Below are 26576 nucleotides of genomic sequence, written 5' to 3'. Positions count from 1 at the left end.
CTTTTTTTAATTCAAATTTTACAAAATATATTAATTTTAGGCCACGATCGAGAATAAGCTCGCCAAATTTCTTTGGGAAAAAAAAAAATAGAGAGCATGAGCATTGTTGCATCCCACTAGAGTATATTCTCAATGCTTTCTTTCCTATCCATTATAAATTTTCTATACCTCATTGCGTGATGATTGCATCAAACCACTCAACATTTTGTGTAGAAACATTTGTATTATTGGATGTATAATCATAATTTATTTTGCTTTATGCCTCACTTGTGGAATAGTGAACTCTCGCATGTCATGCTACAAAGTTGACATATTAAAGTTGTTATTATGGGATATTCTTAATTATAATTTATTTACTAATTAAGTCCAAAAGAGAATGCTCAAAAGTCTAAAATTGCATTATTTAGTGCGTTTGAACCAATATAGCACCTACAACATTTCTTTCTAAATAAGTATCTCATTTCATCAAAAATTATATAAATAAAAAGTAGGTAAATTGATATTTTATCTATAACCATTAAATGAAAAATCGGACGATTAAGGATTTTGCATTGAAATGAAAATTTTGAAATAATCTCCTATATAATTCCGAATGACACTCTTATTAGAAAATATGTTTTATTTTCAAATATGACACTTATTCAAAGATGAAGGAATTATTGTACGAGCGTGTTATCTTTTTATGATAAATTTACAACAGAAAGACCGCACCTACAATGATAAGATGTCATGTATTGTACATCGGATGCCTCGATCTCATAGATGCTACAACTGATGAATTAAAGATTTACATCCAATGTCACATCCGCAGGCATCCACATGATCCGACTCGTCTTGTATCGAGCTTAAGCCCGAAACAGACGGAAAATGCTGCACCGGGTAAACTGATCTGCCCGGTGCATCTCTACATACACCATGAAAACAGAGCAAATAGAAGAAGAATTTATATATATATGTATATATAACTACTGAAACAAAAAGTTATAAGCTGGCAAATCCTGTATTCTACGAACATCTTCTAAAGACAATTCTCTTTCCAATTGTGTTCTTGTTACTTGCAGCACTTCCTAAACAAAATAAATGAATAGCAATTAGCAAGGTTACTATCTTGTTAGAGAGAGAGAGAGAGAGAGAGTACATTGAACTCCATGTATGAAGCATGCATGGCAAGCCATTGAGCGTCCATCATCGTGAAAGCGATACAATAGAGGATGTCGAATGCATCTTCGTCTTCTGCAGAAGCACGATGAACATTTCTCATCAAGTAGAATCGAGCACAAACGCAGAGAAAACAATGCCAAGACTCGAGTGTTTTTAGGGTTAATTGGCTATAACTCCATAGATTATTAGTGAATTTTGGTTTTTCCCATGCTCTATAAATTGGTGAATAATAAATACACGTACTTTGATTATTTTCGAAAATTTTCCAAAAATAAGATTCCACCGAATCAAAACGGCATCGGAATTTTTAGAAATCATAGCCCCATATCTAAAAATCTTGATGCCAAGTCAGTTTCCATTTCGATTTGACCGAAATCTTAACATTTTGGAAAATTTTGAAAATCATCAAAGGTCGTGTATTCATTCACCAACTTCATAGAATATGAAAAAAAATAGGAATTCACAATTAGCACTTTTTATATATATTACCTCCTAATAATGTGAGAAAGTTAAATCCGGGAAGACATCTGGGCTTTTCTGCAAGAAAAGATGAAGAAAGATGATCTAATTTTTCCACTTTAAACAACAAAAAGAATTTAAATGGATGAGAAACAAATACGAAGTAGTTGAGTGTTCGATATGATTTTGATAAATAAAGAAAATCAACTCAAGTGTTTCAGCGAATACACATAAAACGCTCATCATTTGAGGCAAATATCACTTTGTAGCCCAAAGTATGCACGTTTTTTTCCAAAGAAAGTCTCAAACTTTAGATAATGACATATTAATGTCCAAGAAATTGACTTCTCGTTTTCAAATCCAAGACGATATCAAATTGTACTCGAATGAAAGCTGCAGATTTCCGGTTGCCAACACGACTTTTCAGACCGGAAAAGTGGGCCCACCCTATATTTGAAAAACGAGAAGTCTTGGGATATTTATGAGAAAACGTGCATACTCTGAGTTAGAAAGTGATATTTACTACCCCATTGTTCGACACGCACCTGAATGCAAGTCGAGCATCTGAATCAGCATGAATGAAACGTTAATGCCAGCGACAGCAAAAGGGTATTCCCATTCCGAACGCTCTCCAGCTTTCTTTAGAAGTAACCTATTAAAAGTAGTCTTCAAATGTTTCGTATTAGTTGGAAACCATGCTGCAAGCGTAATATACCCAAGCTACAAAAGTTTGTCGCGGATTAGAAGCTCTTGGAAGCAGCAGCCGACAAAACATACCGGGTAAGTTCGGGCGAAATATAGCAAGTTCTCGAGTGAGAGGAAGCCGCAGCCCCTGAAGCCAATACGAAATATAATGTGAAGAATTGAAATCTAGGGATTGAATTCACTTACAATGCACATAAATGTTCGAGTAGATGGGAGGTCTTAAGACGTGGGTGACAAAAATCGAACCAAATACATATGCAAGCAAGCAAGAATACATACATATGCAACGAGACTACTAGTTGATCTGAAAATTCAAGCTGAGAGGGCTTTTGGTGTTTCCATACACAAAGAAGAAGCTAAAGACGGAACTGCACCTGAAATCAGTCGACGGATTTGCTCCCTGCCAGCCCATATCTTTCCACTGCTCGGATACCAGACCTTTAAGCTTAACATCCGGGAAGGCTGCATCCCACAAGGCTTGAAGAGCTTCCTGGCAATGGAGTCAGACTATGAAGTCGTTAAAGATTGGAAAAATGTTACGCAATCGAAATTTCCCCACCTCTGAAAAATATCTACTCGGAGAAAGAATCTTTACATATAGGACATAAGTCGGAGAAGAAAAGACACACATTAGCTAATTTCACACAGATTAGGTATTTTATGTTTGTTTCATTTTCCCTTTTCTGCATCTTGGTTCATTATCGAGAGAAGAAAGGAAAACGTGCAGAAAGCATACCTGATGTTCGCTCCGCGTCTCATCATAAGGTACTCCTAGACGTTGTTTAAGGCTTTGTAGTCTTTCTTCCTGGCAGAAATCAGAATGTCACCGCCCACAGCGAAGCTATTGTCATTCTACTATTACACACACACACACACACACACAGAGAGTATACATACGAGTAACGAAATTAAGTACAGATAACCTAATCACCTGCATAGGGGTCAAATTGTAGTCGAGAAATTGGGAGCTTCCAAATCTTCTATTGTTGGCGCGGCTAAAGAATCCTCCTACCCATGATCGTGGTCCAACCATAGCATTAGCTACCGTCGAAAGAAGCGGATCAGGAACAAAATAAACAGAATATATAATGTAAAAACGATCGGATAAACTCACTCCCCACTTCCCTCTCCGTTTATTACATGAATATACAAGAAAAAAGACATAACTACAGACTATTTGGACTGACAATTATGATAACAGTAGCATTCTTTAACTCTGATCGAATTCAGAGAGGGGAGTGGAGGGGAATATTAAGAGATGCAAATTTGGAGTGAAATGAAAACAATCTCTACTCACTAAAGCACTGAGCTAACTGTGATATTACGTGAGCAGAATTATGTGACCATGCTGATTCTTTGTCTCGTTTCTTCCCGTCCCAGTAAAGTTCATCTCCATCAACCTGAACACAGACACCCTTAAGAAAACAAGAAAGATTTAACTAATTCAAAACATTTAAGTTGGAGTTCACCTGGATTTGTAGATATATACAAAGAAACTAGCACAATATATACACATATATAATGGAGAGAGAGAGAGAGAGTACTAAATATGAAACACAGAGATTCAACACTGGAAAACAGCATTGAAGCTCAAGAAAACAAAACTACCGAACACTATGATGATCATAAGTTCTGGCCTCGCATATGCAAACAGGGTAGCTTGAAACATAGGTTTGACATTTGAAGTTTGAAAATAGCACTGATTCAACAACTACAAAAGGGGTGGGACTAAAAGCAAAAGACAATATGGCAGCAGGCAATCAATATCAGCGGCTAAAAAAGATATAACGAAACCAACCGTGCAAATTACACGAACACCAAAGGTTTTGGGATTGTTTGCCATAGAACTCATTCCTAGACAACATAACATCAACTACTATTGATTAACTTAAGATTATTGTGCTACACGTGAAGAAAATGCATCACATAATCCGAGGTGAGAAACCACAATCCACTATCATTTTTCAGCATAAAGGTTCCGAGTTCTCATCTCCCTCGCCAAATCAACGCTTTCACAGGAACGAAACACGAGCATTAAAAGAACATGGATGCAACAGCTTACTCCTTGGTGAGAGGCACAAGAAGGTATACATTTTCTTCGCCTTAATTTCATCAGAGAAATCGGAAATTTGGGAGATCAGATTCCCACACCCTTTGCCACAAAAAGGGATATGAATAATATGAAAAGCAGTTTGACAATGCAAATTTAATCCAATAATTACTCCAACCCATGCTTGGCTTCTCTAATTCAACCTCTAATCATTCCATAATCCTCTCTCTCGATTAAATACAACAATTTAAAGTCTCCACTCCCTCAAACCAGCCACAAGAACTATAGGAATTAGGAACCCTAAAAGGTTAAAAAAAGGAAAAAAGATTGAATTTTTTTGGGGCTTTTACATGAACAGGGAAGATTAATTGCGCAATCAAAGGAAACTTTTTAGTGGGTTCACTGTATTATGAAAAATCAAATGATGGGTTTCATTCCATCCATTGAGATGTATTCTATGAAACATAAAAGCTCTCAAAAAAGGAAAGAGAAAGGCATGCACATTATGTTACCATCTTTGCATGACAAAAAGAATAAGCACAACAAAATCATTACCACTAAAAAGCCAATTAATTAATGCTAAACAATTTCAAAGGAAAGAAACTTCAGTACCTCGAGTTACCTCATGTGGAAAAACAAATCAAAGATTCTTGATTTTGTGAAATATTTTCTCTGCCTAAAGAGGGAAGCCCAGCTCGGTGAATCCCTGTTTCCTGAATTGGAGGAATCAATTAAATAGAAATGAAGGGTGGAATTTTGCTAAAATGGAGAAGGTGATGATGTTGTTGGTGATGATGATGGCGACAGAGATTTAGAGAAAGAGACATTTTGCAATGACATTTGCTCCATTCCTAGTATTTTTCGATTATGTTTGAATGTCTGAATATATGAATATGGGAAACGAGAGAGAAAAGGAAAGGGCAAAGAATGAAAGAATTGTGTGGGAAAAAATTAATTTTGGACTACGCAGAGTATATTTTTTTTTCTTTTTTAAATGTTATAGTTGCAAGGTTTTTTTAGAAGAAGAATTTTGATTGAGTATTTTAGATTATAGCTCTAACTTTAATCTTATGGTCATGTTATTTTTTACTTTTGAGCTTAAGAATATTATAATTACTCCCTCCGTCCCACTATATCTATAAGTGAGACATTTTTTTTTTGCACGAAAATTAAGAAAAATGTATTTGTGTGTAGGTCAAAAAGTGAAAAAATGTTTAAAGGATAAAAATTTACTAAAAAAGGAAAGAATCTCACTTATGATGGGACACCCAAAATAGAAAGAGTCTCACTTATAGTGGGACGGAGGGAGTATAATTTATATTACTTTTTTTTTCGATGTTTATTTAATAGTCCGAGTCGTAAATTTTTGGCAATTTAAAACACTTTTGTCAATTTTTCAATATTTTAAAACAATTCCTTGTTCTTTGTAGTCATATGTAATTGATTTGGATGCATGTTCTTTGAAGATGCATTAGTTTAAGTCGATCTAAAATTTTTTATAGGGAAAAAGTGCAGATAGGCCCTCCTAGGTGTAGCCCTTATAGCGTATATCTCCCATTTCTCACTGTGTGTGCAACTAAATTCCCGAATTCAAGAAAAAGGGATCAAATACGCCCCTCACCCTAAACGGCGTTTTCTACCGTCAGTCAACCCATTTTTTTTTAATTTATTGTGGGGCCCATGATATTTTTTAATTTATTGTGGGGACGACCTTAGACATAATGGTGCCCCGTCTCTTGAGCTGTTTCAGGCGGCAATCCGATCACCAGCGCGAGACCGAGAAGGTGACGGCGGACGTGACGATGGACGAGCAGCGTGGGGGCGGGCCGGTGGTGGTTGAGTTGTTCTCGTCCCAGGGGTACGCGAGCTCGCCGGAGGCGGAGCTGCTGTTCTTGCGGCTGGGGAGGGGGGATTTCGTGGTGGAGGAGCCGTTGATACTGTTGGGGTACCACGTGGACATCTAGGATTATATGGGGTGGAAGGACCCCTTCGGATCCAGCCAATGGATGGTGCGGCAGAAGGCGTACGTGGAGGCCCTGCAACTTGACACCATGTTCACCCCTCAAATCGTGGTTCAGGGCCACGCCCAATTTTTTACTAGGGGAGTACTTAGGTTAGTACCAAAGTAGTTACTAGTTAGGATTTATTCAACAAGTCCTACTCATCCATGAAAGCAACGCAATAAAATTGAGTGATTTGTTACCAAAATATCGAGGCGTTGGAATCGCGTTTGGATGAATTGGGCGAGGGAGTGTATGTCAAGCTGATGGAATAGTTTGAAGAGACCCGATTGGTGCAGTAGGTTGACGGCTTCGACGCCCGGTTTTTCATTTCTGGCTGTCAAAACAACGGTGACGCCGGCCGCTTCCAGTTGTCGGATTGGGTGGGATTACCGCATGGGTGGGTGATTGAGCTCCATAGAAGCAATTGCTTTGGATATTAGTATTGAATTTTGAGTGCGGGCAAATCTGGATTGCACAGACCATATGTTGAGGGAGGAGACCGTGCTTCATTCGATGGAGATCAAGTAGAACATGGTGGGCCCCACAGTAAAAAAAAAAGGGATGACTGACGGTGAGAAGACGCCGTTTAGGGTGAGGGGCGTATTTGATCCCTTTTTCTTGAGTTCGGTGGTTTAGTTGCACACAGTGAGAAAGGGGAGGTATACGCTATAAGGGCTACACTTAAGAGGGTCTATCTGCACATTTTCCCTTTTTTATATGATATAAATTGATGAACTTTCAAAAATTCTTCTTTTGCATATATTTTATATGTGTATGAATAAAAATTATATTAACTAATTTTTTTTCTCTCCATCCATTTTCCAATCAAACTAAATGAAGTAATCATCTGAAATTCTACGTGTTTAAATCTGCTGATTACTAAAACACCATATCAATATGTGTGTAAAGTTAGCAAAATGGACGAAATATACCCACTCCAACACTAAGCTTAACGGGAAAATGAATAAGATAGAAAAATAAAAAAAATAATTGTAAATTTTAAAATTGGTGTGTGAAGCTGTAATTTTTTTTTTTTGAAAATTCAATATTCTATATAAAATTAACTCATTTTTAAATTTAAACTAAAAAAAATCACATTAGGTCAAATTTCAAAGTATAAAAAAGTAAAAAACCATGATAGGTCAAATTTCAAAGTACAAGTCAAGTCGGTGGAGAAGTGCCAAACCATGGAAATATGCATCTTTTCTGAAAAACAAATGTTTTTCACATGAATGTTCCCTTTTTCTCGTGCCAGCTAAGCAATGTTAAGTTAAAAATCAATTTATCGAGACTTTAAAAAATATATATATATACGCATCAGTCTAGAAACTGCAACTAATCTTTAAAAAAAATAATTAAAAGAGATGTATATTATATAATTAAATAAGCAACTCACACGCAAGAGGAACCTCTACATCATACAAATATAGAACCTGAAATCTCTCACAAAGAATAATTTTTGGGTGTCTCGACTTTCCCACTTAAACTATGCCTCATTGACAATTTATTGAGACTTTTGAGTGAGTGATCTTTCATATTTAAAATTTTATATTTATTTATTAGAGTTTTACCATAAGCTATCTTATTATACTCCATCCGTCTAGAGAAGATAGTTCTAGAAAGGGACCGTATGATTTTTAATTAAAATGATTAGTGTATTGTAAATAGATAAAGAGTCTCACTTAAAATGTAGTAATATTTATAATGATAAATAATTGTATTGACAGTGAAAAATAATTAAGGTCCATTATGTGATATAATTTTTTTTAAAATATAAAGAAATTATAATTTTTATAAACATCACAAAATAACAAGAATAAAATATTTTTTATGGACGGACGGAGTATAAAAACATAAACTTTAGTTGATGCTTGATATCTACAAGCAGGCAGCGCCGAAGCCAACATTTTCATTTGAATTGGGGATGGTAAATAGTGGTTGTATGCAATTTTGAGAAAATAATGCAAGGAAAGACGATAATCAATTTTTTTAAAAATTATATGTATGTTCGTAGATATAAATTTCGAGTTCGCAACGCTTGATGTCCCCTTGGGGACATATTATAAGTATGTTAGTAAATTAACGTTGTTGTGAATGATTTTTTCATTTCTTTTGATCTATTTTCTTAGTGAAAAGACACCTTTTTTTTATCATACCATCTCTTTTTTTTTTCTTGTTTTTTTTTCCTCATTCCCAAACTAAATTGCAATGATGTCATCCCTCTGTTAAAAAATATTCTGAACTCTTTTATAAAAACATGTTAAATTCAAACAAATTTTCAGAAAATAGGAATTTGCAAGATCAAATTCATACTCGTATAAATCAAAACTAATATATTATTGATTATACTATAAAATCGAGAAATTTAATCTTAAATATTTACAAGTAATTTAGAAGGTTAAATCAAATTTGAGCTCGATCTTCTGCACAAAAAATATATATTTATAATAAATTTGTCTGTTTGTGTGCGGTGTAATATTCAATTCAGATTTTGTATTCTTAATCACTTTCTCATTTTAATTCTTAAACTTTAATAGTTAAAAAAAAAAAAAAAAGCCCATGTCCCGTGCAAGTCCTAATTAACCAAATTCGATATATTTCAACTTTATTGCTCTAGTTCTATTATCAAAATTGAAAAGATAATGCATATAATCGTACTACTAAAAATAAACAACAATATATTTCAATTTTAATGAAAGTTGAAAGCAAAATTGCTGGCCTTGACTGCATCTAATTAAAGAAGTGAAACAACAATAACAACGTACAACTACATGTCCGAGCACCCTTTAAAACAATAAACTTACACCTAACAAAAAAACAACTATGGAAAATAAAGACGACTTATATACGCGACGAGAGGTCAAATATCAACTCATTCAAAATTTGATTAAATCCAAGTATTTATGGCACCGGGTATGACTTATTGTGACACATGCACTTATAAGCCATAGGGCAAGTCTCAGCCTCTTCAATGGATGAGCAAACGAAGCTGACCGTCACTAGCCGGCATGGGGTACAAGATCCACAAGCGTGGGTACAATCCGGCAAGCTTGACCCGGCGACTAGCAGCGTATCCGCTCGTTTATGCTTCAATAGGGTCGACCCGATCCGATAAGGTTTGAATCTCACCAACGCCTTGTTCTTACTGTATTGTGATTGGGTTCGACGATCATGATCTGCTAACAAAAAGTGAAAGATTAAAGTTTCATCATGAATTCTTTAATATATATTGATCATGATCATGCAAGAAACATTAGGGTAAAAATGATTGTTGGAGCACTATGCATGGATCTCACATTCTCATGATCTCATCGCCTAAATAAGAGAGTATTTTGGTTTAGATTATAGCCTTTTTAAAGCAACTTATAAATTGTTTAAAAGTATATAAGCTTTTTCAAAGTATTTGATCAAATAAGCTCCTAAACAATACATAAGTTTCCTAAAAAGTAAATTCTTATTTTCTAACTTATTTTTCAAAATCTTATATGCAACAATCATTTTATAAATATTATTCAATTATGATTTTGTTATTTTCATTGTATATCCTTGCAAGTTCATCCCTCTTTGATTTTCTCTTTAACTTATAAGCTTAATTATTCAAGCACTTTGACAACTGATCATAAACTTTTTTTAAAAAAACCCTATCTTATAAGCTATTTAAAATAATCTTAGTCTAATACCCTTTAAAAATGACAAGCAAGTCCAATTTCGAAAAAAAAAAAAAACAAGAAATTTGAAAAAAAAAATCGTACGTGGACGAGTTGCATGTATGGTAACTAGAAGCAACATCAAGACAAGGAGCACGAGTTTGGATCCGTTCTTCATCTCGTTCACGCCCTTCTTCTTAACTTTCACGGTCGATGTTCGAGAAAAACGAAGTGGTGAAACCCTAATCGGAGTAGATGAAGGGAATGAGGGAGGTAGTAGCAAGTGTATAAATAGAAGAGGTGAGGTGAAATAGTATTGAAGCAAGTCACAGAAATGAGCATGAGATGAGAAAAAAAGATCACATGAAATGAACTAGATTGGTCACAAGGCTTCAACCATTTCTTAACCCAATGATGCATTTTGGAATCACGCTTTTTGTGAAGAGTGGTGATAATATGCAATTTACTGCCTAGGGCGTAGTGGCGCTTTTACGTGACTGTAATTTAATTTGAGAGGCTGATTTTGAGTGTGGGCAATTAATGCAACTTATTTTTATTGCATAAAGATGAGATGAAAAGTATATATTGATTTAATGTGAACGCCATTAATGGTGCTCGTGTAGGGCTCATGATTCCTTGGGATATCGTAATTAGTTCTTCAAACGCGTCACAATTTTAATAATGTCGTTTGTATATAGCTATGAGGTTAGATATATATATATATATATAGAAGAAGGCTAAAATAAGAACGCTTCTTAAAATATAAATTAGGAACCATTTTCAGCCCTTAGATCATCAAGATCTACGGTTGATTCATCACCTTGTTGGATAAATTCATGGTCCTGAGTTCGAATCCCAAAGGTAGCAAAAAATTTTTTTTCGCAGTTCATGCCTTTATACAGTTTATTCATGCGTGTTATGCATAAAATTCATGCATTTTTTATGGTTCGTAATTCTTAAAATAAGGGTGGTTTATTGAATAACCGTCCCCCTATATATATATATATATATATATATATATATATATATAGGGGCGCGCTCCAATGAGACTCCCTATTTTTCGTGTAACATGAGTACAATGAATAACACATATAATACTAATGAACAAAACGTATATCTAATGAACAAGATGTATATACTGATGAAAAATAAAATTTAAAAAATTCGTAATGAATAAGACATATATGCTGATGAATAGGGCCGTATATACTGTTGAACAATGCAGTATATACTGATGAATAACAAAATTTAAAATATTCTGCTCCCTCCAGGATTCGAACCCTGCGAAAAAAAATCACCTTCCAGATACAATATCAGCCATAGGATTGATAAAATAAACGCACCAGATCGTGCCCTAGATCTCACTAAAATTAGGGGGTCTCATTGGAGCGCCCCCTATATATATATATATATATATATATATATATATATATATATATATATATATATATATATATGGAGTGGTTATTCAATAAACCACCCTTATTTTAAGAATTACGAACCAGCAAAAATGCATGAATTTTATGCATAACACGCATGAATAAACTGTATAAATGTACGAATTGCGAAAAATAATTTTTTGCACCCGGCAAGCACACGGTTTGGTTTGCATGTTCGTTAGTAACCAGAATTAGAAAATGAGGAATTTACAGGATTTTCTAAACTTGAAGAATTCGGATTAATCTGATTCATTGATTTTGGTGAGATCAATGACTCTGATTTGGTCTCTATTCTCTATATAAGGAAGTGGTCTCCATTGAAGTCAACCCTATATATATATATATATATATATATATATATATATATATAGGGTTGGGTTCCGGTGGATCCCTATGCTTATAATAGATCCGTAGATCCAAATCTAGACCACACATTTATGACATGTGGCGCATCAAGATGGTGACACGTGACAAGGCATTTCAAGGCAAAATCTGGAGAGGGGTAAAATTGGAATGTAATTTTCGGAATAAAAAAAAATTAGATTTTCTCAAAATAGGTATATTTTAGATGCATAAAGTTTCATACGAGAATGTATGAACTTTCATATAAAAATGCATAAAGTTTCATATAAAAATGCATAAGATTTCACCCCACCCCAACCCCACCCCCCACACCCCTGAACCCCACCCCACCCCAGAACCCCACCCCACCCACCCCCTACCCCCCACCCACCCCCCCCACCCCCCCCAAATTTTTTTTTTTTTTTTTTTTAAAAACTGATTTTCTGACCACTGACCCACCCTACCCCCCACCCCCCACCCACACACCCACCCACCCACCCCCCCCCCCACAATTTTTTTTTTCTCAAAAACTGATTTTCTGACCACTGACCCCCCCCCCCCCCCACCCCCAAAAAAATTTTTTTTTTTTTTGAAAATCAGTTTTGAAAAAAATTAAAAAATAAATTTTTTTGGGGGGGGGTGGGGGTGGGCCAGCAATTAGAAAATCAGTTTTTGAAAAAAAAAAAAATTTTTTGGGAGGGGGGGTGGGGGTGGGGCAGGGGCAGGGGTGGGGTGGCGAAACTACCAGATTTATTAAAATGAAATGCATTTTTTGTATAATTTAATGCATTTTTATGTGAAAACTTTATGCATTTTTGTTTGATTTTATATGCATGTGAAACATGCCTATTTTTGGGGGGTGGTAATGGGGAGGGTTGGGGGGTGGTGTGGGCTGGATTGGGGGGTGGTATGGGGTGGGGTGGTGAAAATACCAAAATTGGAAAAATTAAATGCATTTTTCTGTTCAAAGTTATGCATTTCATGTGAAAACTTTATGCATCTTTGTGTGAAACTATATGCATCTAAAATATATCTATTTTGAGAAAATCTAAAAAAAAAATATATTTTTTTAATTATTATGTAACATCCCGATAATTTAGATTTATTTTATAAGTTTAATTAATAGTATTTTCTTGTAAAACTTTTTTTTAAAATAATTACATGATACATATAGATATGCACCATTAATTTTAGCTAGACTATTATTATTATTATTATTAGTATTTTTTTTTTGTTTTCTATTAGAACTAAAACTCTTTAAAGACTAGTATAAATATGAAATTAATTTACAAACCCTAAAGGAGACATAGAAACTCGAAGCCAACAGTAAATTTTAGTCGGGTTTTGGAGAGCTGTGGGGCGCAGGAAACGTGAGGAGCTGGAGTCAGATTTTCGCAGGAAATCAAGTTCTGGCAGTTTCGGGAGAACGGCCATAACTTCCTCCACAGAACTCCGATTCAGCCGAAACAGGCGGCCACGGAAAGCTCTCTCGAAGACGAAGAAGTCGTATTTCTGAGCGAAATACGATCTGAGGACGTTTGAGGCTTCAAACGAAGGCTTGAAGCTGACTGGTCTGTTCAGCTGCGAGTTTGACGAAAACTTTAGAAATTTCAAGAGTTCATATAGGGATGCGTTGGTAGAAATCATCAAAGGGAGTTATCAATTTCAAGAATTAGGTGAGGGATTATATGCTTGTGGTTATATTCATGTATGTTTTTATATGCTCTTATTTCATGTTTGATTATACTTGCTCAGCCATGTAGAAATACATGTTCAGAATATCATGTTCAAGTACATGATCAGAAACGCAGAATATCATGTTCAAGTACATGATCAGAAACGTAGAATATCATGTTCAAGTACATGATCAGAAACGCAGAATATCATGTTCAAGTACATGATCAGAACGCAGAATATCATGTTCAAGTACATGATCAGAAATTCAGAATATCATGTTCAAGTACATGATCATAAATTCAGAAACACTCAGAATTCAGAATATGTGTATGACAATGTGAATTATTTGCATGTTTAAGCGTATGTGAATATTTGCATGGTTTCTCACTGAGTATATTTTCAATATGCTCACCCCTTTATCTTTTTAGTTTTGCAGTTCTGGAGTCGAGGTGGCCATGGAAGTGGAGAATGACTAGTGATAAGGATTTTACATTGAACATTTTTGTAGATTTGTTAAGTTTTAGTTTATCGTTTTATTATTTTATGATACTACTTTAGTTTTGGCAAGTTGATTTAAATTGGTTTAAACTTTTATAATTCAAGAAATTTTATTTTATCTATTAATTTTTCAAAGATTTTATATTGAAAATTTTATGAAAATTGGGGTGTTACATATTAAATCCGAAAATTACATTCCAATTTTACCCCTCCAGATTTTGCCTTGGAATCCTTGCCACGTGTCACCATCTTGATGCGCCACATGTCATAAATGTGTGGTCAAGATTTGGATCTAGGGATCTATTATAAGCATTGGGATCTATATGATCCCATTCCTATATATATATATATATATATATATGTATTAGTATTGTATATATTTCAGTATAATTTTTGTATAAGTTCTTTTAATATAATGTGTATATATTATATCATTTTTAATTTTGTTATGTATGGTTTGATTTGGACGAAATTAAAATTCAGGGCAAATTACGGAATGAATTCACTAATAGTTTGTGGATTTACAATCAATTAACGCCTCAAAAAGATATGTTGTGAAATTCAAATAAGTAAAACGTAATTAAAAGTTTCAAAAACCCTTTCAAGACTAATAGAAAATTTGAAAGAAAAATAACTATATATTTAGGTGGAAATTTTAAATAGATAATAGTAATTATTAGATAAAAAGGTTTTGTAAAGATCTTAGTCATTCATTTGATAAGCTTCCAACTATAAGATGGTTCCATCTTCATTTTAATGCTACTATCTTTATTAGAGCTATTTTATATAATAATATAAGTAACTTATAGATTTTTATTTTCTAAATATAATATTCTAATTTATTATTATTATTTTAATTAAATAGGTATCACCGTGCATCGCACGGGAATAATACTAGTTTAAATAAAATCCAGCTTCACAAGTAGTAAGATTGGATGGATAATGATGAAAGAGATCATCTATTTGATCAGCAGCCTGAGACATCAAGTCCTCGAATGTATTGGTGAACAACGAGGCCTAAGAGCCGTGAGCCGATAACCAGCGGTGTCGTGACTACATCAAAACTGAAATCTCTAGTACAACACATTTATTAGTAAAAAAAGAGAGGAACTATTACACTATGATAAGAGGAACAACATCTTCCCATTTGCCCGAAGCTGCATATAAGTTGGAAAGATGAACATACGTGGAAGAGTTCGATGGTTCCAAAGATAACCACATTTCTGCTTCCTTTTCTCTCAATTCTATATTTCCATGAATCCTGCTAGCACCAATTAAGTAGAGTTCCCCATGTTGCTACATTTGGCTCAAAAGGCATGCTTTTCATTAGATTTTGAGCTTCGTCGAGGTGACCAGCTCGGCCTAGAAGATCAATCAGGCAGCTATAGTGCATTATATTTGAAACTATGTCGTGATCTTTGCTCATGGAATAGAAATAATATTTTCCCTTATCTACCAAGCCCGAGTGACTACATGCAGTTAGAACACCAACCTAAATCAAAACAAGTGAATACTTTATAAATAACGATTAATCAATGACAATTTCATTCTCAAGTTAGAATTTGTATTATTAGCAACCAAAAGCAAGTAGACATCACATGAAGAAAAATAGTCCTAAATACAATTAGAATTTACCATTGTAACTTCATCTGGTTGGATAGACGCTTGTTTCATTGACTCGAAATGTTGGAGAGCTTCTTGGCCAAAGCCATGTCTTGCATAACCATTAATGATTGTATTCCACGATATCACATTTTTATCCTCAATTCTCCTTAAAACGTCATATGCCTCGTTGATGTTTCCACACCTACAGTACATTGAAACAAGAACATTTCCCACATTGCAGCTAAACTCGAGTCCTCCTTTAACAACACACCCATGTATTTGCCTGCCAAGCTAAAAAACAGCAGTGTCCACACACGTACTTAAAACACAAGCAAAAACAAATGTGCTTAGCCTTTCCCAATCCCTTGTCGCCTCAACAAAAAACTGTAATGCCTCATCGTTATCACCATTCTTGTTGTACCCGGCTATTATTATCGTCCATGAGATCGAATTTTTAAGTGGTATTTCATGAAAAACTCTCTTGGCTTCGTTCATTAACCTATTCTGCACGTACCTAGACAAAATTATTGTCCACGATACAAGCATTTCATGAAAAATTCTCTTGGCCTCGTCCCTTGACCCATTTTGTACATACACAGACAAAATCGTGTTCCACGAGTAAACATCTTTCACAGGCATTTCATGAAAAACTCTCTTGGCCTCATCCAATAACCCATTCTGCACGTACCCAGACAAAATTGTGTTCCACGATATAACATCCTTTGTAGGCATTTCATGAAAAACTCTCTTGGCCTCGTCCATTAACTCATGATGTCCATACCCAAGCAGAATCGTATTCCATAAGAAAACATCCTTCATTGGCATTTCATGAAAAACTCTGTTGGCCTCTTCCATTAACCCATTCTGCACGTACCCAAACAAAATCGTATTCCATGATACAATATCCTTCACAGGCATTTCATCCAAAACCACCCTCTTGGTCTCGTCCATTAATCCATTTTGCACATACCTGGACAAAATTGTGGTCCACGAAACAACATCCTTCACAGGCATTTCATCAAAAACTCTCTTGGCCTCGTCTATTAACCCATTATGCACGTACCCAGATAAAAGCGTGTTCCACGATACAATATTCTTCACAAGCATTTCATGAAAACTCATCTTTTATATATTACTAGTATACACCATTCGTGCGATGCACGACGGACATCGAAATCAAACGATAAATTTAAATAAATAAATATAAATAATAATAAAAATAAAATATAAACAAATACAACATATGTTTTAAAAATATAATATAATAATTAAGATCAATTACTCAATAAAATCTTGAATATAAAATTATAAATTTTCAATTTATACAAAGTGTAATGAAAATTTGCATTATGCATATTATTATATAGTATTATACATCATAATAAATATTTTCATACACAAACATAAATAAAAAGTTGTAATTTTTTAATGAAGAGACAGAAAATAAAATATTTTATACTTTTCATAACTTATTCGTTTTAAATTCGTTTTTGATTATTTTTATACTATATTGAATTTAAGATACATATGATTATTTTTTCACGAATCAAATTTGATGACGTTTAGAAAATAAATAAAATATAATAACATAAAAAAGCCAAAAAAAAAGTGAAAATTGGTGGAAGAAGAGAGAAAAAAGAGAGGGAAAACATGGAGGGGAAAAACTTCTCTTTTATATACTATATAGATTGTCAATTCTCAATCTAATATTAAATTTAATTAAGACATAATAATAACAAATATGTTAATATAAAGAAATATAAAAATTCATACAAAAATTTAATAAATCTAAATCATATTTGAAATTAATTTTTTAAGATTTAATTAATTAATTATCTATAAATTTATATTAATATAAATTTCAACCTTTAAAATTTATTTTTAAGCTAAAGAGTTCTAAAATGAACAAATATAAGACTAATCTTTTTAGTTACATTAAATTGTTATAGAAAAAAAAATAGAAAATATTAAAAATGATGTCTAACAAAAATATAAAAAATAAAGTAAAATAAATATTAAAAATGGAATGAAATAGAAAAAAAAAATTGAACGTGTTATTCAAAGAAAGGAGTTAGGAGAGAGAAGAGGATAGATGAAAGATGAGAGAGAGAAAAAAATTGTGACTTTAAATGATAATAATTTATTTATTTTAAATATATTTTTTATAATTTTTACATCAAATTAAAGATCTTATCATTATCTTTAATTTAACATCCATATAAAATATTTTTTTATAAGTAAAAGTTGATGAATTTTAAAAAAGAATCAAAACAAAATATGCAAAGTAAAGAGAGAAATTTTTGTAGAAAAAATTCGTGCATGTTTTATACGCAAATTATTCTATGCGATCGTCGCACGCGTGTACGACGGGTTTGCCCGCCCCGTTTAGAGACCTGCCCCGACCCGGTTTTCAAAAGTATAAAAGAGTTTTTTTCATTTTCCCCTCATTTTCGGCCTGCGTTTCTCTCTCTTTGGGTTAGGGTTTTCTCTCTTCTCTCTCTTTGTTCATTCCGCCCCCGACTCTTTTCTCTCTCTTTCGATTCCTCTTCATTTTCGACTTATTTTCGGTGTTCTTCTCGTTTATACTCACTGATTTACGGAGCAATCTTGTGTTCATCGGTTCTTGTTACTGATTCTGAACCGATTTTGTGGTGTACGAGGTATGTGGGTTTTTGCTTTTTTCCCCCTTCCTCTTTTGCGTTTTTTCTTCGTTTTGATGTTGTTTTCTATTTATTTTGTGAAGTGATTCTTCGGATTTCACAGTCTGTTGTTGTGGTCGTCGTTGATTTGGAACCTCAGCTTCAAGTTATTAGGGTTTTCGTCTATATTTAAACTACTGCTGTTTTCTTCGCTTTTTTTTTTGAACGAAATACTTGTGTTGTTGTTATATGTGATGTGTTTGTGTTTTCTTAGATCTGTTGTTCATTAGTTATGGTGTTGTTTAGATCTGTAGTTTTTTAGATCTTGTATTGTTTAGATCTATTTTTCCTTAGATCTGTTGTTTTTGTTTATATATTTTTGTGCGAAAAATGTAACTGTTACACTGAAAAAAAAAATTATTCATGTAAGTAAATGTATACTTCATTATATATGTACATTTGAATATTACTTGTGCATGATTACTTGCTAAATGTATTACTTATGCTTAGCAAAAGTAAATGCCTATATTATGATAAGTATTTATGTTTTCTGCCACTACTTATTTTTAGAATGACAAAGAAGAAACATGTGAAGGGGATAACAACATCTTCTGCCGAAGCTGGTGAGCAGGAAAGGTAATACAAGTATAAAATTAAAAGTATACTTTCTGGTTGAATAAAGTATGTATGTCTTCCCATAAAATGTATTACTTATGAATGAATTCTTTGAAATGGTATATTGGCTGGAAACATTCATCGTGCCCGATAGATCACCTACTAGGTGAGCTGGGTCTGGACTTAACAACGCCACGTACCTTTCATTGTTTTAATTTGCAAACTTCTGAATGATTACTTGCTAAATGTATTACTTCTGCTCAGCAAAAGTATATGTCTATATTATGATAAGTAAACATGTTTTTCTGACACTACTTACTTTTAAAAGTATACTTTCTGGTTAAATAAAGTATGTATGTCTTCCCATAAATGTATTACTTATGAATGAATTCTTTGAAATGGTATATTGGCTGGAAACATTCCTCGTGCCCGATAGATCACCTACTTGGTGAGCTGGGTCTGGACTTAACAACGCCACGTACCTTTCATTGTTTTAATTTGCAAACTTCTGAATGATTACTTGCTAAATGTATTACTTCTGCTCAGCAAAAGTATATGCCTATATTATGATAAGTAAACATGTTTTTCTGACACTACTTACTTTTAAAAGTATACTTTCTGGTTAAATAAAGTATGTATGTCTTCCCATAAATGTATTTCTTATGAATGAATTCTTTGAAATGGTATATTGGCTGGAAACATTCCTCGTGCCCGATAGATCACCTACTTGGTGAGCTGGGTCTGGACTTAACAACGCCACGTACCTTTCATTGTTTTAATTTGCAAACTTCTGAATGATTACTTGCTAAATGTATTACTTCTGCTCAGCAAAAGTATATGCCTATTGTTAGTCAAAAATAAAGAGGTAGGTAGCCACCTACCACCTCCACTATTTGCCACCTACCACCATTTGCCACTTACCATCTCCACCATTTGCCTATAAATGATCCTCGCAGCAACATCCCAATATACACCAAACACAACTATCAAAGCAGATAGCTAGAGAGATAGAGAGATAGAGAGAAAATCTTGTGAGAGAAAACTTCAGTGTGGAAGTTATACACGAGTGATAAAAGTGAGTTGAGAGATAGCCTCTGCGTAGGCAGATACAAAATACAGTGTGGTATTGTTGTACTCCTCCTTTTGTGAGATTCTCTAATATATTGGGGTGGGTCCGTGGACGTAGGCAGTTTGGCCGAACCACGTTAAATATCGGTGTCATTATTTTTTCCGTCTTAGATAATTTATATCTTTGATATTGCTTTCGATTTGATAATGGGCGGAAGTATTTGTGTATATTTCCCAACAACTGGTATCAGAGCCACGTTTGTGGCGGTCTGATAATTTTCTTGTGCTGTTACTATTCATCGTGAATAGTGATTTCGTTGTGAACAGTGATTGTTCTTTTGTAATTCTTAGTATGCTCTGTGGTTGCAGTAATTACTGAACCTCCACATCAGAAAAGAATTACTTTGAGAAAATTATCTTGTTTATCAATTGGGAGCAGTTACGATGGGCGACGGAAAGATTACGATTGAGAAGTTCGATGGTACGGATTTCGGTTTCTGGAAGATGCAGATCGAGGATTACCTTTATGGAAAAGATCTACATCAGCCCCTCAAAGAAAAACCAGATAAGATGGATCCGGACGAGTGGGAACTGCTGGACAGAAAGGCGATGAGTGCAATACGTTTATCGCTGTCCAGGAACGTTGCCTACCACACGACTGGAGCAAAGTCAACAAAGGAGATGTTGGCGATTCTGGCGGAGATGTACCAGAAACCATCAACTGCAAACAAAGTACATTTGATGAGACGATTGTTCAATCTAAAAATGTCCGAGAGCACACCAGTGCAGAATCATTTGAACGAGTTCAATATGATCACCACACAGCTGAGCTCGGTGGAGATCGAGTTTGATGATGAAGTTCGTGCCCTAATATTGCTATCTTCTTTGCCAGAAAGTTGGGCGGGAACAGTGACAGCAGTTAGCGCTTCATCGGCAAAGGCAAAGTTGCGCTTTGACGAAGTAAGAGATCTGATGATCAGCGAGGAGATTCGCAGGAAAGAATCTCCATCTACTTCAGGGTCAGGGACTGCACTGAACACGGAATATCGAGGAAGATCAAAAGGAAGGCAGAACAGGGGAAGGTCAAAGTCCAGAGGAAAGAGCCAATCCAGGACGGATAAGGGTTCAATCCAGTGCTGGAACTGTGAAGAGTTCGGGCACTTTAAGAATCAGTGTAAAGCGCCACCGAAGAAAAAGGATCACAAAAAGACAGCGAACGCAGCCACAACAGAAGATGTAGGCGAGGCGTTGGTCCTGAGCGTGACCAGTCCGATGGAGTCGTGGGTGCTGGATTCTGGAGCGTCTTTCCATTCATGCAGTAATAAAGATATAATTGAAAATTATGTCTCTGGCGATTTTGGACAGGTGTATCTTGCTGATGATGAGCCCCTGAAAATCGTGGGAAAGGGAGACGTGCGAGTTGTGACATCCAACGGATCCGAGTTGAAGCTGAATCAAGTCAGACATATTCCTGGACTGAAAAGGAACTTACTTTCAATTGGGCAGCTTGATGTAGAGGGCTACACAGTGACATTTGGCTGCAGTAATTGGAAGATAATCAAGGGAGCTATGATTATAGCTCGTGGAAAGAAGGAGGGCACGTTGTATATGACAACTAACTCCAAAGATTGCATTGATCTTGCAGGAGGAGTGAACAATGCAGATTTGTGGCATTGTCGGCTTGGCCACATGAGCGAAAAGGGGATGAAGATAATGTGTTCGAAGGGTAGGCTGCCTGGCCTGGAAACTGTTGAAGTTGGCCTGTGCGAGGATTGCGTGTTCGGAAAGCAGAAAAGGGTAAGCTTCTCGAGAGGCGGCAGAACCTTGAAGACGCAGAAACTGGAGCTGGTCCATAGTGATCTATGGGGACCGGCGCCTGTAAAATCCCTTGGTGGCTCGGAATACTACATAACCTTCATTGATGATTCCACTCGAAAGGTATGGGTTTATTTTCTTAAAAATAAATCCGATGCATTTGATACTTTCAGGAAGTGGAAAGCCCTTGTAGAAACTGAAACAGGGCTGAAAGTAAAGTGTCTACGATCCGACAATGGAGGAGAATATGAACTTAAGGAGTTCAAAGACTACTGTGCTGAGAATGGGATTCGCATGGAGAAAACCGTGAGAGGAACTCCCCAGCAGAATGGTGTAGCAGAACGGATGAACAGAACACTAAATGAGCGAGCAAGATGCATGAGGCTGAAAAGTGGGTTGCCTAAGATGTTTTGGGCAGATGCAGTTAACACAGCTGCATACCTAATCAATAGAGGTCCATCAGTTCCATTGGAGTTTCGGATACCTGAGGAAGAATGGACAGGAAAAGAGGTAAACCTATCTTTTCTACGCATCTTTGGATGTGTTGCTTATGCTCATATTGATCATGTTAATAGAAGCAAGTTAGATGCTAAATCTCTTAAGTGTACGTTCATTGGTTATGGTGGAGACGAGTTCGGTTATAGGCTCTGGGATGAGCAGAACCGAAAGGTTATTCGAACTAGAGATGTGGTTTTCAATGAACAGGTGTTGTACAAGGAAAGAGTGAAAGCATCTAGCCCTGGCAATTCTGATTCCCAAGTAGTCGAGTTAGACATCTCAAACTCGAGTGGGAGCAAGGAGAGCCAGAATTTTGAAGAGGTTCCAGATGAGGAGCCAAGAACCCCACCACCAAACAATCCGCTGCCAAGATCGGTTAGAGAGCGACGTGCACCTGATAGGTACTCGCCCTCTAACTTTTATTTACTACTTTCTGATGGTGGTGAGCCTGAATGCTATGCAGAGGCAGATACTGGTAGTAATAAGCGGATGTGGAGAGTTGCTATGGATGATGAGATTGAATCTCTTATCCTAAACGGCACTTGGGAACTTGTAGAGCTCCCGAAGGGGAAGAAGGCATTGCATTGCAAGTGGATCTATCGAATCAAGATTGAAGCTGATGGTAGCAAACGCTACAAGGCAAGGCTGGTTGTCAAAGGGTTTGAGCAACGATACGGTATTGATTATACCGATATTTTTACTCCTGTTGTGAAACTAACCACTATTCGTTTAGTGTTGAGCATGGTAGTTGCAGAAAACTTGTTGTTACATCAGATGGATGTAAAGACAGCGTTCCTTCATGGTGATTTGGAGGAAAACCTGTACATGACACAGCCCGAAGGATTCATGGTGAAAGGAAAAGAAAATCTTGTGTGCAAGTTGAAAAAGAGCTTGTATGGCCTGAAGCAAGCTCCGAAGCAGTGGTATAAGAAGTTTGACAGTTTTATGTTGGAGATTGGCTACGCGAGATGCCACGCTGATCATTGTTGCTACTACAAGAGGTTCGACAAAAGTTATCTTATCCTTTTGCTATACGTTGACGATATGTTGATCGCAGGAGCTGATGCAAAGGAAATGGATAAGTTGAAGAAGCAATTGTCTGAACGATTCTCCATGAAAGATCTTGGAGAGGCCAATCAGATTCTTGGCATGAGGATCAAAAGAGACAAGGCGGCAGGAAAGTTGTATCTTTCACAAGCCAACTACATTGAGAAGGTATTGGAAAGATTTAACATGCAGAATTCGAAGCCGGTGAACATCCCGTTGGGTTGTCACTTCAAGCTGTCGAAGAAGGAGTCGCCATGTACAAAGGAGGAACGTGCCGAGATGATAAAAGTTCCTTATGCATCGGCAATAGGCAGCATTATGTACGCCATGGTGTGTACAAGGCCAGATATTGCGCATGCAGTGGGAGTAGTGAGCCGGTTCATGGGTGATCCAGGCAAGCAACATTGGGAAGCAGTCAAGTGGATTCTTCGTTACTTAAGAGGTACCACAGACAAGGCTTTATGTTTTGATGGCAAGAGTGCCAAGTTGGTTGGCTATGTTGATGCAGATTTGGCATCAAATGACCTGGAAGGTCGGAAGAGTACAACCGGGTATGTATTTACTTTTGGTGGTACTGCTATTTCTTGGTCTTCTAAGTTGCAGAAGATTGTCACGTTGTCTACTACGGAAGCTGAGTATGTAGCCGTGACGGAAGCAAGCAAGGAGATGGTATGGTTGCAGAATTTCTTGGGAGAACTTGGGAAGAAGCATGAGAATAGTACACTCTTTAGTGACAGTCAAAGTGCTATTTTCTTGGCTAAGAATCCAGCGTTTCACTCAAGGACTAAGCACATTGAGTTGAAGTATCACTACATCCGTCACCTGCTGGAGATGAAGATCTTACAACTTGAGAAGATCCAGGGAAGCAAGAACTCAGCCGATATGTTTACAAAGGCAGTAACCATTGATAAATTGAAGTTGTGCTCAGCTTCAATTGGTTTGCTAGAATAACAAAGACAAAAAAGGCTGCTGCGTTGATCGAGGTGTGAAGACAGATTGAAATCAGTCTTCAAGTGGGAGATTGTTAGTCAAAAATAAAGAGGTAGGTAGCCACCTACCACCTCCACTATTTGCCACCTACCACCATTTGCCACTTACCATCTCCACCATTTGCCTATAAATGATCCTCGCAGCAACATCCCAATATACACCAAACACAACTATCAAAGCAGATAGCTAGAGAGATAGAGAGATAGAGAGAAAATCTTGTGAGAGAAAACTTCAGTGTGGAAGTTATACACGAGTGATAAAAGTGAGTTGAGAGATAGCCTCTGCGTAGGCAGATACAAAATACAGTGTGGTATTGTTGTACTCCTCCTTTTGTGAGATTCTCTAATATATTGGGGTGGGTCCGTGGACGTAGGCAGTTTGGCCGAACCACGTTAAATATCGGTGTCATTATTTTTTCCGTCTTAGATAATTTATATCTTTGATATTGCTTTCGATTTGATAATGGGCGGAAGTATTTGTGTATATTTCCCAACACCTATATTATGATAAGTAAACATATTTTTCTGACACTACTTACTTTTAGTATGAAAAAGAAGAAACCTGTGAAAACGACAAAAACATCGTCTGCCGAAGCCGGTGAGCAGCAAAGGTAATACTTATTTTTAGTTAAAGTAAACATAAGATTGATATAATATACTATATTACTTAATTTGTATAAAATTTAGTAATACTGTATTGCACATTTAATTTATGCTTTATATTTTATTTCCAAAATTTTTAATAATTCTATTTTTAATTTGATTTTTAGGATGTCGAAAAGGACAACTCGATCATCTGCTGAAACTAGTGAAGCAGATAGGTAATACAATAATAAGTATAGATTTTCTATCACAAATGTATTACTTATTCTGTATTAAAGTAAATATTAATGCATTGCTTTTTATATTTAAAATATGTAGATTAGTGAAGAAGAGAAAAACAAAGAAATCTGATCCAAAAGTTGCTGATGGAAAAAGGTATTTAATTTCATTTTTTAATCAATGTATTATGTATTAATTATTTATAGGCTTATTTCATAATAAATTTGCTGATATTTCTTATTTCATAATATATTTAGTGTGATAGTGCAACGAAGCAAGAAAGATGAAGATGTGCTAATAAAGTCAAAGAAAGAAGTGAAGGTTGTTGTAAAACGTCAAAGGTATTCTTTTTATATATATCTAGTGTTATATTAAAAGTTTTACTTACGTCAAACATATGTAATAGTTATAATTTATAATTGTAAATATTACTATTGATGAATGTATATTATAATTAGTATATATTTGTGATATCTTCTATTTAAATTTGGTATACATTATATGAAACAAATGCAATAGTTATAATTCATAGTTGTAAATATTATTTATCACAAATGTATATCTTATTCTGGTATTTAATTTGAATTGTATTACTTGAATAACTAAGATTGTTTCTGGTATTTCAATTTGTAATATAATACTTATTCGTTTGAAATGTAAACATAAGTTTTATGAAATGAAAGTAAATATAAATATGGTATTGTTTGTTTTTATGTAGGTTTATAATAAAATGTAAACCTGTCAAGTTGTGTAACTTGATTTCATTGTTGAATGATGGCCAAAAACAGAGTATTAGAAATAAAGGTTTTGGTGGTTTGCTGTATATGAAAGAGTGGAAGTATGTTGGTTGGAAAAAGATAATGTGGTTTATAGAAAAGTTTAATCCTTGTTCTCGTGTCTTAAGTTTTGAAAATGGACACAATTTGGTTCTGACAGCTGCTGATGTAGAAGATTTGTTTTTATTACCTAGACCTAGGGAAGAAGGTGTGATGTTTTATCCTATCATAGGAATGACACCGTTGGGTTTCAATTTGTTGAAGAATTCAAGAATAGGTTGGGTTTGGGGGCTGTTCCTACCCACAAATCAGTGTTTCGTCTTATCACTAATGCGAATGATGTTAGATTTAACAATGGTGGTGAAGATTTTGTTATACTTTTCATTCTCTATGCTCTTTCTACTTGCCTGGCTCCTACCTCCAATACAACCCTGGAACTAAATCTTCTTAGAACACTTAAGGATGTTAGAGATATTCATAAGTTCGATTGGTGTTTGTTTGTTCTGAAAAAGCTATGCAAAGCATTGGAATCATATAAAAGTGGTCATTACAATGTGCTTAATGGTTGTTTGCTTATTCTTCCTCTGCTGTACTGTCACCATTTCAAGTGGCAAGGTAAACGTCTGCCATTTACCTTGCCACTTATAAGGCATTGGACTTCTAAGAAGTTCAATACTAGATTTAACGAAGAATCTCTAGGGGAGACAGTTTTTGGAAGAAG

General features: G+C 35.3%; 2 protein-coding genes and 1 pseudogene across 12 annotated transcripts; all 3 read right to left on the bottom strand.

Moving 5' to 3' along the window:
* Positions 1-641: 641 nt before the first annotated feature.
* On the bottom strand, positions 642-5335 carry LOC131012496 (uncharacterized). Of its 11 annotated transcripts, none has more exons than XM_057940492.1 (10): positions 4988-5335; positions 3651-3740; positions 3257-3366; positions 3062-3130; positions 2700-2832; positions 2398-2452; positions 2166-2272; positions 1651-1698; positions 1139-1233; positions 642-1067 (listed from the first exon to the last, which is right to left on the bottom strand). In XM_057940492.1, the coding sequence occupies exons 3-10, from the start codon at positions 3356-3358 to the stop codon at positions 966-968; spliced, it is 711 nt and encodes a 236-aa protein (XP_057796475.1). In that variant the 5' UTR covers positions 3359-3366; positions 3651-3740; positions 4988-5335; the 3' UTR covers positions 642-965. The 11 variants fall into 11 exon arrangements, with proteins under 11 accessions (XP_057796475.1, XP_057796476.1, XP_057796472.1 ...); XM_057940493.1 differs by having other exon boundaries at positions 4998-5335; XM_057940489.1 differs by having other exon boundaries at positions 3651-3725; positions 4998-5335.
* A 3724-nt stretch (positions 5336-9059) lies between these two features.
* LOC131012510 (protein EPIDERMAL PATTERNING FACTOR 1-like) lies at positions 9060-10361 on the bottom strand. Its single transcript, XM_057940508.1, has 2 exons — positions 10131-10361; positions 9060-9554 (listed from the first exon to the last, which is right to left on the bottom strand). Exons 1-2 carry the CDS (start codon positions 10201-10203, stop codon positions 9280-9282), a joined length of 348 nt encoding a protein of 115 aa, XP_057796491.1. The 5' UTR covers positions 10204-10361; the 3' UTR covers positions 9060-9279.
* Positions 10362-15094: 4733 nt separating this feature from the next.
* Positions 15095-16708, bottom strand: LOC131007562 (pentatricopeptide repeat-containing protein At4g02750-like; annotated as a pseudogene).
* Positions 16709-26576: the final 9868 nt, after the last annotated feature.

Source organism: Salvia miltiorrhiza, chromosome 2, assembly GCF_028751815.1.
Source record: "Salvia miltiorrhiza cultivar Shanhuang (shh) chromosome 2, IMPLAD_Smil_shh, whole genome shotgun sequence".
In the NCBI taxonomy this organism is placed as follows: Eukaryota; Viridiplantae; Streptophyta; class Magnoliopsida; order Lamiales; family Lamiaceae; genus Salvia; species Salvia miltiorrhiza.
This window is presented reverse-complemented; position numbering and strand designations above follow the sequence as displayed.